This window comes from Ceratotherium simum, chromosome 23 (genome assembly GCF_057802395.1).
Source record: "Ceratotherium simum simum isolate JZ-2026a chromosome 23, ASM5780239v1, whole genome shotgun sequence".
In the NCBI taxonomy this organism is placed as follows: Eukaryota; Metazoa; Chordata; class Mammalia; order Perissodactyla; family Rhinocerotidae; genus Ceratotherium; species Ceratotherium simum.
The window spans coordinates 21,529,554-21,543,500 of NC_141922.1; the positions used below are offsets into that span (position 1 = coordinate 21,529,554).

Consider the following 13,947-nt stretch of genomic DNA (forward strand, 5'->3'; position numbering starts at 1 on the left):
TATTGCCTAATTAGTTTTCTCGTGTTTTCCCTAATCCCTAGAAGAATGATTGCTGCTGTTTTTATATAATGTTTTATATTTTGCTACTTGTGCTTGCCTTAAACTATGTTATGATTACTATCATTTAGATCCAGGGAATGAGCACACAAGTTCAGGAACTTGTAAAGGATCATTCAGCAGTTAATATGTGGCACAAACTGTATTGTGTTGAATATATTCTTAACAAGAATTCATGATTCCATGACTGTGATGGGTTACAACTTGGAGGAAAGCATAATGAAATACAAGAATTCTCTTATCACCTTCTTGGGAAGATTTCTTGGACGAAATAAGTGTATATTTAAGATTAATGGGACAATTTCTATAAAACATTTGAAGCCCATTGAAAGGTTGTAGTTATACAAATTCAAGCTCTGGTTGACGTGTAGTATTTAATTTTGATAGTGTTCAGTATAAAGTACAGTTGCCGCTTTGGTTTGGAGTTCTCTGTGCCAGTAATCTAAACAGAGTACATCAGTGGGGCCATAGTCATAAACAATTTATTGGTCAGCTCTTCAGAGGTGTAAATAAATAGGAGCAATATGAACAGTGGGAGTGGCATGAATAATTGGAAGGATTTTTTTTGTTTTGTTTTGTTTTTAATGTTTTTGGAGAACACTGAACATTAGACAGGGAAGATTGATTAGAAGATTGCTCATTTCCCTTCCAAGCCTGAACCTCTGGGATACATGAATGAATCTGATCTAAGAAATCTTTTTTTTTGTTTAATTTTTAAAATTTCTTCTTTTTTATGATAAAAGTAAAATAATCATGTTACTGCATTTATCTGAGCAAAATAACAAAAAGGAAAATATTACATAATTCCATTACATTCCCACTATTAAGATTGGAGTATATTTAGCCTTTAGGGAAAAAAAAAATGTGTGTGTGGTTTTACAGTTGTAATGAAGGTTTTAAAAGAGCATTTTATCATGAGAATTTTTCACATTGCTATACTATCTTCTTAATAGTTTTTGTTTTAAGAAATGATAATGAGAATTCACTTGTAACAAAGGGAGCTAGAACATCATCTAAGTCCCTAAATCCTGATGAACTCTGCCTGCCCCTCATTCCTTATTGAGGCTCCTGGGTTATCTGGTCGCTTAAGATAACCATCATCTTGATTTACATATGGAGAACAAATAAACTGTGTACAATAGGGATTTAATTATATTCACTTATTTATTTCTGCCTTATTCCCAAGTAGATTTGAGATGTATTGACTTTGCATAGTTATACAATTCATTGAACCCATTTAAAATATATTGGAGAGACTATCATGGCAATTAAGAAAGGATCATCTTACGAGATGGTCATCAGATGCTTTGGAAGAATCAAAGTTTGTTTGCTTAGCTGGTTTCAAAAACTTTTCAATAAGAAAATAATTATGGTAGGATGCATAGAAAGATTTAGTTGAGATTAGTTTGAGAGTGAGACAAATGAACTAAGACATTACATTCATTTTTTTAAAAACTCATTTATCATTCAATGATTATTAATAATACTCTTTTTAGAAAGGGGGGTCTGGAGCTGAGAGGTACAGAAGCTGGGGGCTCTTGTTAACTGAGTCATTTTAATGGCCATGTACCAGAAGGAAGGTTCCCAGACTTCGGCTTTGGAGATCCCGGGACTGCCTGGTCTCTGCCCTTGGCCTGGTGTGTGGTAGCTCCACTTAGCCTTAAGTTCTAGGCGCTATTCTACTATCTTCCCAATAGTTTTTGCTTTGAAAATACACACACACACACACACACACACACACACACACACACGGCTATATATGTATGTACATAGGCATACACAGATATCTTAACCCATTCTTTAGTTTAATTTTCTCATATAACTTTTTCTCCTCAACATTTTGTTTTTAAATTTTTCAAAGCTTGGAAAAATTTAAAGAATAGTATAGTGAATAACCATATGCTTTCAGTTAGGTTCACTAGTTGTTTACTGTATTTACCTGATCTCTTATCCCACTCTTTCTTTGTCTGTATTTACACACCCTCTTTTTTTCCTGAATCATATGAAAATAAGTTGCATGATGATACTCTTCCCAAATATATACTTTATGGTATATATTCCTATGAATAAGGGCATTCTCCTACATATTCATAATACAATTATCATACCCCACCCCAGTATATATTCCATATTCAGGTTTCCTCAGTTGTCCCCAAAAATGTCCTTATACTTACCATATAGCTTTCTGTTTTTTTTTCAAGGAAGATCAGCCCTGAGCTAACATCCATGCCAATTCTCCTCTTTTTGCTGAGGAAGACCGGCTCTGAGCTAACATCTATTGCCAATCCTCCTCCTTTTTTTTTTTTTTTTCCCCAAAGCCCCAGTAGATAGTTGTATGTCACCGTTGCACATCCTTCTAGTTGCTGTATGTGGGATGCGGCCTCAGCATGGCCGCACAAGCGGTGCATTGGTGCGCGCCCAGGATCCAAACCCGGGCTGCCAGCAGCGGAGCGCGCACACCCAACCACCAAGCCACGGGACCAGCCCCCTACCATATAGCTTTTAAAGTAATAATCCACCACAGAAGAAGTAAACATTTTTAAAGAGAAAGATTTTTCACATTATGTGGTCTTTGTCCATAGTTGCTTAAGAATCTTAAATACGTAGGTTTATTTTTAGTTAAAAATGTCACGTTGTTCAGGGGCAATTCTTTTTAAAGGTTTCAGATATTAATTTATTCACCAGTAATTTCTTAAGCACTTCCTGTTTGCCACTATACTATGTTTTGTGTATACAAAGATGCCTTGTGTATTAACTTAGTATGATGGGAAAGAGACATAAGAGCAGATAAATTATAACACAAATAGGTAGTTGCTAAAATAGAGGAACAAAGTACCCTGGAAACTTCAAAAACAGAGCCATGAACCCTGCCTGGAATGCCAGAATGTTCATAGAGTGGTGACATTTGAGGTAGCTCTTGAGGAATGGAAAAGAGTTTGCCATAAGAGAAAGGTATTTTAGCTGAGAGAATTATACATAAAAGCCTCAAGTTCTGAAAGTGTGTTTTGCAAATAGTGTTATCTGGAAAGATAGATTAGGATCCAAAAGTTAAAGGCCTCAGGCGTTTGTGTTTTATCCTGTAGGCAATGAGAATTACGTGGAGTTATGACCTAGCTGACTGCTATTAGCTGTATGTATTTTTACCGCACCGAAAGAAATGATTTTCCTTTTCTAAAGAAAAATGTTTCAAAATTCAGAACATTTGAGATCCTACCTTTTATAGCTTTAGGTAAGATTTTATACATTTATAGACCAACATGACAATAATTTAAAAAATACATTTAAAAAATAAAAATCTAAGAATTGAACATTTTTATTGGTGCTTTATATTTTATTTTAAATGTAAGTACTTTCACTAGTCTTGCCTGCTTAACAATGTTTTTTCACTTCGTAAAACATAGGCCTTCATTGAAGAGATAGTATATCATTGTGAAGGAAATTTTAGCTGTTACTCCTAAGCTGCTTTCAATGTTTGAGACATTACTTTAAAAATAACATAAAAGCATTTATGTAATTGTTCAGGACATTGAAAGCTGTTTATTTAGATCATAATTTTTAGTGTTTGAAAGTTTACAGATACTCTCTAGGGGGTAGATTAAGGGACAATTTCTAACTCAGTTTGGTAGGATTTGCCAGGTTTCAAAGTAAGAAAATAAACAATTTTGATATTAACATCAGGAAATTTCAGAGTTTTGGCCCTCTATTTCTTTCTCTCTCAAAGCCTCCCGTTTAGAAATAGGAATGGTAGAAGAAAATGAAAACGTATTATTCTTTGTAGGGAATTATGTATGTATAGACACCCATAAATATAAATGAAATCAGCTGTTTTTACTTAGTGTAAGATGGAGAGAAAGATCAAGACAGAACTACCCTTCGACAATTGTATTTGTCTGGCCCAACTCTGTACAAATTTCCAAGCTTCTGGGGCCAGCCCAGTGGCGTAGCGGTTAAGTGCGTGTGCTCTACTGCGGCGGCCTGGGGTTCGGATCCTGGGCGGGCACCGACGCACCACTTGTCAAGCTGTGCTGTGGCGGCATCCCATATAAGGTGGAGGAAGATGGGCACGGATGTTAACCCAGGGCCAGTCTTCCTCAGCAAAAAAAAGGAGGATTGGCAACAGATGTTAGCACAGGGCTGATCTTCCTCACACACAAAAAAAAAATTTCCAAGCTTCTGTTGTCAATAAGGAGTGCTGGGTTTATTGGAAAATGTCCTGAAAACAGGGGCTTTCAAAGTGAGCTTTCTTCTTCAGCAGCTTTTTGGCTTGATCAGTTTTAATAGCAATTACTTTAGAAAATGAAGAGATGATCATTTTTACGATCAGATTTGCTGTCTTTTGGGTTTGTCTTTAGATTCTTTCTGATTTGAATAGAGAACATCAATACCAGGTTTCCTACTTTTTCTTGAGTGTTCCTCTGATTCAGGTAAGCAGGGTTGATCCCAAGGTATCGCTGCTAACGGGGACAGAATGGACAGCATTTTTCCCTCAGAGGAGAGAACGACTCATTTTTTTCATGCATGAGCATTCCTTGCCGTTTAAGTGATTGGGGATGGAGGGGTAGCGAGAAGATTAAAGAAGGGTCTTCAAAGCTGTAACTGAGGGCAGAAGTCAGTAGCTGTGTCAGGGCCTCATTCTAATGGAATTGATTGGTTTGGAATCATAGAATTTTAGACCTGAGGAGATCTTAAAGATTTTCCAAGTTAATTGCCCCCATTTTGGGGCCCAGGCAGCTGACTTGCCCAAGATCACAGAGCTAACTGGTGATTAAGCAGAAGTGTTTTTTCCCACTGTACTGCTCAACTTAATTCCACTATAATAATATGACAACCATTTTAAAATTTTATTCTATGATTTTGAAATATAATGGAGTTCTGATTTTTTTTCTTTTTTGTAATTTTAACAGAAGCACTGCTGTTCATTTTTTAGCTCTCTTATCAGCCCTAAATTTTAATATTTATAAGTCAATTTTGTGAGGGAAAAAACACTATCAAGTACTTTCCTACAGAACAAAATAATGTTCATTCCTCCATCCAAATTGAAGGTCTACTGAAACCTTTAAAAAACCAAAACCAACAAGCCCACATAGAAATAAAAAGAAACAAAAACCATTTTCTAGGAGTTCCCTGCACTTAGTAGCCTTCATTGTGTTGCCCAATCATCCTTAAGCTGACTTTCTTTTTTTTTGTGAGGAAGATTAGCCCTTAGCTAACATCTGTTGCCAATATTCCTCTTCTTTTGCTGAGGAAGATTGGCCTTGGGCTCACATCTGTGCCCATCTTCCTCTACTTTATATGGGACGCCACCATAGCATAGCTTGATGAGCGATGCGTAGGTCCGTGCTGGGATCCGAACCTGCGAACCCTGGGCCACGGAAGCAGAGTGCACGAACTTAACCACTGTGCCACTGGGCCAGCGCCCTTAAGCTGACTTTCAAAAAACAAAACAGAAAACTGTAGCTCATCAAAATATATATTTTTCATTGGCTTTATTAAAATTAAAATTTTTGTAAAAGTTTGAGGAATTCAGACTCAATCGACTGGTTTCGATGTCGTCTACAACATATAAGGTTCAGGATGGTTATTTGCACTATACCTACTTAGGCAATATTGATCTTCAAGGTTTTTTTAGTGTTCTTCCATTGTAAATGTGCCCTAAACCATTCTAGTTTTCCTTACTGATAAAATGCCTAAAATTCACTCCTTTTGCTACACCCCTGAATAGATAGATACAGGGCTAGCTGCTCTGGCAGGATTCCTTCCCTTCCCTCAGAGGGTTGAGCCCCTCCAGCCTTTGTAATAAAAGGCCCAGGAATCTGATACCCGTCCTTTATGGAAATGTTACATGTGTAAAATACTTTTAGGAGGAGTATAGTGAATGCCTGCCAAAACTTAAGCAACGTCAGGCCACTAAAGTGTCAGATGTGCATATTCCAGAGAAGGAAGTGGATTTCCAGTGTCAAATCCTTACTTTCACTCTGTACAGTTCTTCCCTTTCTAGTTTTTCTTTAGTTTTCGTGATGTAAAAACCTCATCCTCCTTGGGAGCTCCTGCCTCTTTCTCTTGCTTCTAACAGTGTTATGTATCTGTTACCTTATCCCACAGTAGCAAAATTAAAGATGTGTCAAATAGGATTGATGATAGCTGTTTCATGGCATTGTAGCATGCAAAGTGCCTAGCACAGTGTAGTGTATAGTATGAACTCTGTAAAATTATAATTCCTGCCTTATGGATTTCCTTTGCATATAATTTATATATTTACTTATCTGTTAGAGTAAGTCTCATCAGAATCACTACTTAATTACAATTTGTTTTCTTATTCTTATATTTGTTGTTGAAAATCGCAAAGCTTAATATTTATGCTGTCCAGAATTTACTGTAGCAACTTCTTTCCTTTTTAAACATTATGATACTCTTTTGAAACCATAGTTCTTGGTCAAAATTAAATATTTATAGGGTTTATTTTTCTTATCTAGAAGAATTTACATATTTCTTCTCTCATTTGTTTTAAATTCTCTAGAACATTTTAAATTCTGCCTAGAAACATAAAAATTATCTAATCCTAGATGACAAATTTCATCTTGCCAGTCAGTTCTGTTTGATGGCAGTATATATCTGGAGTGCTCTACTGGGGAAAGAAAGGAAAAGGAGAAAGAACTCGGGTATTAGTGTGCTCTGGTCTGTCACTGCTGTGGGGTAAAGTATAATCTGAGACCAAAACCCTTATTTTGGAGATGAAGAAACTGAGACTTATCAGAAAAATTGAAAGAACTTGCCTCTAGTCTCTCAACTGCTTTAAACTGAATTTATACACAGGTAGTCTTCTGGTTAATACATGTTTTACTACCTGTTGCCATCTCTGGGGTTTGCTTATTTGTGTTTGTTTTTTTTTAAACAAATACCTAGTAGGAACAACACAAATAAAAAGGCATTTAGCAAAATATTTTCTTCCTCTGCAATAAGTCCAAATTTAGAATTGTGTTTTCTCAAGGAGTTGTAGAATTTCTTACTATATTTAAAATCTGAAAGTAATAAATCTGAGTTAGGAGAATTTGTTTCAAGTGATAGGGTTCATGAAGGCTCATGGAGTCTGTCTTCCTAACAGGCTATTAAAGAAGAAAATCAGACAAGATGAATAGAGAAGGAATAAAGGTGGAGTAGTTACCAAGGAGGAGGAATTAAAGGGAAGATTTAAAGCCAGAAAAAATACTGTTTTTAGAATATTAGATTTTTAATGGATATCTAATATTCATTTTGTAAGAATGACATGATAAAATTTTTTCCAATTATAAATTAATTAGTTCATTCACTAACGTTTATTGTTTCTGTAACATTGTAAGTATCTGTCTTAAGATAAGATGGGTCTTTAGAGCAGAGGGTTTGCCAGTGGGGCCTAGGTCAGTAGGTGGCTCCTTTCAGGTATCATAATCCGTTCATCTCTTCCTTCTGTGCAGGTTCTGAAGCAGTTAAAAATGTGTGGATAAACGTGCATATTAACTTTCATTTCTTTATTATTTTTTCTTAGGTACCTCACATGACTGGAGGTTACGGTGTGGTGCTGTGGACTTGTACTTCACACTTTTTGGCCTCAGTAGACCTTCCTGCTTACCCTTGCCAGAGCTTGGGTTGGTTCTCAATCTGAAAGAGAAAAAAGCTGTCTTAAATCCAACCATAATTCCAGAGGCCATAGCAGGCAACCAAGAAGCTGCGACTAATCCAAGTAGTCACGCTCAGCTTGTTGGATTTCAGAACCCTGTAAGAATCACATGTATTACAGAAGTTGTAGTTTTATTATGTAGCACTGTCTAGAGGAGAGAATTGCTTCTTTTGAACTGGTGAATTTTAAAGCCACTAACAGTTTCTTGTACAGTTTAAAAAAAGTATCTGGCTGACATTAGCTTAGCACATCGCAATTTGTAAAGTTGTATTTTGTAAAGGTAACTGCATAGCTGCATATAACTAATGATGTGCTGCTGGTCCATTTACTCCCTTTGTGATGACATAATGATTTTTTGTACTTGACTGTAGAATTTCTTTTTTGACTAGTAGAAAATTGAAATGAATATTTAACCTATTACATATTAACCTATCTTGTCCATATATGGTAATGGCAAGCTGTTTGAACACAGGGGCCCTGACTTTTTTTTTTACTACTCTATATAATACCTAGCACAGTTCTAAACATATGATAAGTGCCTGGCAAATGCTTGTTGAAAAATAAATAAATAAACAAACAAATAGCAATGAATGGTCAGGTAAATGAGTAATCTGCTAATTTGGGAGGAGATTATGCATTACATTTATATATTTATATATGTGTATGTGTTTGCCTTTAGAAAAGCTTTTGTTTCTAGCTATGCATTGTAAAATTACTAGACTTTTTGTAGAAAGACCTTTAGGATACATATCAATCATTTTACTGTAATTTAAAGAAAGTTTTCCCGAAGTGATTTTCTTGTTGATGGCAAAATGTCTGATACTTAAACTTCATTTTTCACCAATATTTAGACCAGATTACTTGCCTGGCAATTCCCTAATGGTGTTTTGACACTTTAAAACTCAAATTCTCTCTATGTTAGTAATAGCCATTTTAAATTACTTATTCACCTAGATTTTGTGAAATATAATTGTACTTATTTGTTATAAATTTAAAATGGATCCTAGAGTTAGGGTTATGAAGAAGTAAGACAAATCCTTCCATAGGAAAAGAAGAGTCTCGTTAAAGAGCTCTTTCAGATCTGAATATTTATAAACGTGTGGAAATGAATACGTTTGTAATTCTTGCCCACATATGTTTATATGTCCACATTCGTACTTGAAGTTTTCAGGATAAGGAGAGAAAAGGACACCAAAATGTATATTCTTTTGGGAAAGCTCTAAAAGTTCACTTAAATACCTCTCTTCTGTCGAAAAAAAGACCTGCAGACAGGAAAAGGTGAAATTTATTTTAAGCCCATTGCTGATAACTTTTAGGCACTGGGCATGCTCTAATCTGCATGGTTGCTATAGCTATTAGTTTTCAGCTATAATATGAGCTACTTGTCTTCAGAAATCTAATTTTGATCTTGAATATTGCTGCAGGAAGATGATCACCTTGCCAAGGAAGCATCATGTAATATATCAGCTCATCAGCAGGGAGTGAAGAGGAAGGCTGATACACCACTGGGGTCCCCACTAGAACCTGGTCAAATACTGGAGAAGAATGAGGATAGCAGTAAAGTGAAACTCAAAATCAGAGTAAGAAATACAGGTTAAACCTGTATTAACAGTGTAGGGTATTCACCTTCTTGTAAATCTTTTTGAATACTTGCAGTGGTTTTTCCTTAGCAGGAACAGATGGGACAGACTGAATTATAAAAGAACCCAAATGTCCCTCTAAGACATTCCAACTGATTGTTTAACTTCTGTTATCACATACTTCTTCTCTGTTTGGGGGAGGAACTATGTGTGCACGATCTACAACAGCTCACTACTTCTTCCCACAACATAGGGATAGATTTTAGTTGTTATTACATTTCTGATAATTTCCAGTCAGTTTCTTTTGGAGGCTGCACCACATAATCTTTTCTTTCTCTTAATACTTTTTGAGAAAAAGAGACTGCTTTTCCTTTTTAAGATTTTTGGGGGTATCCTGTGGCCTCTCTGCTACCTTTCCTGAGAGCTAAGATTCAAACGTAAAGTGATGTAATGGCTCTTTTTCTGCTTTGTTTTGTGTGTGTGTGTGTGTATGTTGTAGTTTTCAAATTCTCAAGATGAGGAGGAGATTGATATGGATACTGTTCACGATAGCCAGGCATTCATTTCCCATCATTTGAACATGCTTGAAAGGCCTTCCACTCCAGGTAAGATTAGTGTACTGCAGTCACTGGGGTGATGGAGAAAGTTCACATGATATCACTATTCTAAGGTGTTAATTTCAAGTGAACAACTATGAAGTTTAAAAGTAGCCAGTATAAAATATTAGATTATATCAGATTATAACACACATCAACAAAGGAATAAATAAAAAGAAGAAAAGTGTTTCTATTTTATTTGGGTCCTTTTTAAATATTTGGCTTATTTCTGGATTTGTTTTTTAAAAATTCCATTCATCAGATTTCTTCCAATGGCTTTAATCTCTTTCTTTTGGGCCGGCCCCATGGCTTAGCGGTTGAGTGCGCGCGCTCCGCTGCTGGCAGCCTGGGTTCGGATCCCGGGCGCTCACCGACGCACCGCTTCTCCGGCTGTGCTGAGGCCGCGTCCCACATACAGCAACTAGAAGGATGTGCAGCTATGACATACAACTATCTACTGGGGCTTTGGGGGGAAAATAAATAAATAAATAAAATCTTTAATCTCTTTCTTTTGTTTCCTTTCTTTCTTTTGTAGTAGGCTTAACCTCAAAATAAAATACTAGATCTGGTTTCTTTTAAATAATGTAAACATAATTATTTAAAAAATTTTTTGACTATAAAGTTAATGCTGCCCATAACACAACTACTTTCTCTTTTTGCCTGCCTATTCCATGTAATGTTATATCACAGATCTTTGCATGCATGTCTCAAACATCATAATCTTTTCTTTTGAAAATATTGCCTGAGACAGTGTTGAGTTGATATACTATAATTTACCCTATTTCCCTGTTGGTAGGCATTTAAGTTGTTCCTGATTTTTATTTGTTACAGGAAATTCTGCACTGAATATCTTCCTACAAAAGCTTTTGTTTCTTTTTTGTCAAATTATGTTCTTAAGATAAATTTTCAAAAATATGTTGTTGGTGAAAAGATTAATTTTAACTATATTATGAGATACTTATCTTCAGAAGATTTTCATAGCTCTTGGTGCATACTGCTATAATGCTTTTTGAAAAGATTACACCTAGCTTATGTTTTCAGCATTTTTAAATTTTCAGGAATAAAGCTTTGGTGTAACTTGCATGTAAATTGTGAAATATAGTATTAAAACAAATATCTGTGAACCTGCCACCCACCTTAACTTATATATTACACTCCAGGCCACAGCCATTCCCTCTGTGCTTCTCTCCTGATTCTGTTCACCTGCCTTTGCACTACAAGTAAATACTGTCTTGAATTTTCTTTTCCTTAATCATTCTCTTGCTTTTCTTTATAGTGTACCACATAGATACATGATCTACATGTTTACTTGTACTTGGTTTTTGAATTTTATGAAAATGACATGATACTCACTATGACTTGCTTTTTTCACTCAACAGTCTACTTCTAAAATATCATCCATATTGAAACATATGGTGTGATTCATTAATTTTCATTTATCATTTATCATCATTTTTTTAATCATCATTTTTTGTATGTCATGGTATTGTTTTATGGTCATCAATGTAATAAAAGATACTTAATTAACTACAAAATGATAATTCACATTTACTTTATAATGCATTTCTTTTATTATGAATATAAATTTTTTTTTCTGGGTACTGTTTTTGTTTCTTTTTATTTCAAAATTCTATTCATACCCCATGCTGGTTATCTATGTCTATGATCTTTACATTTGAATGAGGTTTTTCTTTTTTTTTTAATATGTTACATTTGTGCCAAGTCCTCCTTCCCCACCTTAGTCTCCTTGCTGTTGCTTTGGCTTTTTGTTTATGTTGGTTATGAGACCTAAATTATTTTTCACTGGTTAGTAATCTAGGATGAGCTAGTAGAATTTGAGAACCAGCTTCAAATACAGTATGAACCTAAGATATACTTGAAGGCTGATAAGTCATGAATTCTTTGGCTTTTATAGTTGGAAGAGACCTTAACAATTATTTATTCTATCCATTTTACCGATAAGTAAACTTAAGCAGAAGTTATTTGTTTTTATTAAATGACTCTCTCTAGATGACACACCCAAGTAAGAGCCAACTCAGGGCTAGACCCAAATCTTAGGACTTTTCCATATGACAAATGAAGGAATTGAGACACAAAGAGATAAATGTCTTGCCCGGATTATATATCTAATTTGTTGATAATCTGGAATCAGAACCTGGATCTCCTGATACCTACTACAATGCTGTTCACATTATACAATTAAAACATTTCCTGTTTTAAATATCTAAATTATTTTGATCTATTTGTTGAGTAAACATTATAATAGAACTTAATAGCAGATTTTGGAGAGAGCCAGCAGACTTTACTATATGCAGAGTTCCACATAAATTATTAAAAGTATGAAATGGTTTCTGCCCCAGAGTGTACAATCCAATTTATATGTTCAGCAGGCCAAACTCACTGTCTTTCTTGAATGTGTATTGTTCTCAGGCTTAAGCATATAGGAACCATGATAAAGGATTAAATCAAATGAAATCTTCAGTAGTTTTTAGTATTCTTTTCATTATTAGAATTTTACTATTAAACTGCTTCTGGTTTTAAGGTTAACTTATAAAAACCTGTCAGGCTTTTTTCTTTTTTGGGAGAAACAAAGAACTAAATCCCTCTTTTTCCTCTTTTTTTGGCATTTTAGGGCTCTCTAAATATCGGCCAGCTAACTCCCGATCTGCTTTAATACCCCAGCACTCATCAGGCTGTGATGGCACACCTGCCACAAAACCCCAGTGGAGTATGGAACTTGCACGGAAAGGAACAGGTAAAATTATTATTTTGCTCAAGAACAGATCTATAAATTTTATAAAGTTCATCAACTTAAAAAGAATACATTAAAAATATAGTTCTGAGGAATTGCTTTTCTTGCAACACATTGACTTTATATTATTTAACATAAAGACTTTTTTAAACTAGACTTTTTAGTATTTCAAAAGTAATGTAGTTCTAATATATAAAACTTGGAAATAGAAAAGTAGAAAGGAAGGAAGAAAAAAAATCTCATTATCCCGTTTAAAGATACCCATTATATTAACATTTTGCTCTTTCCTTGCAGTGCTTTTTCTAAGAATATTATAATATGAAAAAGGCCAACTTTAGTAGAAACCATCAAATCTGTGCCTTTATACTCTGGCCAGCCCCGTGGCGTAGTGGTTAAGTTCAGCGCACTCCGCTTCGGTGGCCCAGGTTCATGGATTCAGATCCTGGGTGTAGACTTATACCACTCGTCAGCCATGCTGTGGCGGCAACCCACATACAAAATACAGGAAGACTGCCAGAGGTGTTATATTAGGGCGAATCTTCCTCAAGCAAAGAGAGGAAGATTGGCAACAGATGTTAGCTCAGGGCGACCCTTCCTCAAGCAAAAAGAGGAAGATTGGCAGCGGATGTTAGCTTGGGGTGAATCTTCCTCAAAAAAAAACACAAAAAACTGTGCCTTTATACTTTTATAAAATACAAAAATCAACCACTTATTTCTCCTCTCCTCTCCCTGAAAGTTTTAAAATTGATCCTTCCTGGTCAGTCATGAAGACTTGATGCTATACCTAGAAAACTAACATGTTCTATATTTTAAATTATTTCATACTAATTGGGCTTAAGTTTATGAAAGTTAATTCAGTTCAGATGTGTTTGTTACCTCTTCTACTATTTTGCATTGTCTTCTGCTTACTTTGTTCTTTTATTGCTTACAAAGAGAAGATTATAATCCAAATAAAGAGTAAACATTCGATGCTGATGAGCAAAGATCCAGTCTTCAAGTTTTGGAGGAACAGGGAGTGAAAAACAAGATACATAAGCAAAATCATTTTAAACAATAGTTTTTCCAAAAGTCATTAGTCAGGCTTTAAAATTCCAACTGATGGATTTTGCTTATATAAACCGTGTTTTTATGATATAAACAAAAGAGTAACTGTTTATTGATTTGAAGAGCTTAGGGATCAACTGTGATTAATAGGAGACTTCAAACAAAAGCAATACCTCAAAATCTTTTGGTACTGAGACCCCAGACTTGAGACCTCAGACTGTTGGTTACTTATATCTCTTTGTGTGCTCTATACTTTTATTATAA

The 13,947-nt window shown here is 35.2% G+C and overlaps 1 protein-coding gene across 10 annotated transcripts in view; it reads left to right on the plus strand.

Moving 5' to 3' along the window:
* TAF2 (TATA-box binding protein associated factor 2) overlaps positions 1 to 13,947 on the plus strand; it is a 94,723-nt gene that overhangs the window by 62,729 nt on the left and 18,047 nt on the right. For 7 of the 10 annotated variants that reach the window (XM_087447508.1, XM_014787992.2, XM_087447506.1 and 4 more), the window contains 4 exons: positions 7,580 to 7,809; positions 9,136 to 9,291; positions 9,791 to 9,896; positions 12,520 to 12,642. In XM_087447508.1, coding sequence (XP_087303634.1) covers positions 7,580 to 7,809; positions 9,136 to 9,291; positions 9,791 to 9,896; positions 12,520 to 12,642 — 615 coding nt within the window. The remainder of the gene's footprint in view (positions 1 to 7,579; positions 7,810 to 9,135; positions 9,292 to 9,790; positions 9,897 to 12,519; positions 12,643 to 13,947) is intronic. The other 3 variants (XM_014787994.2, XM_087447510.1, XM_004431112.3) reach the window with 1 other exon arrangement.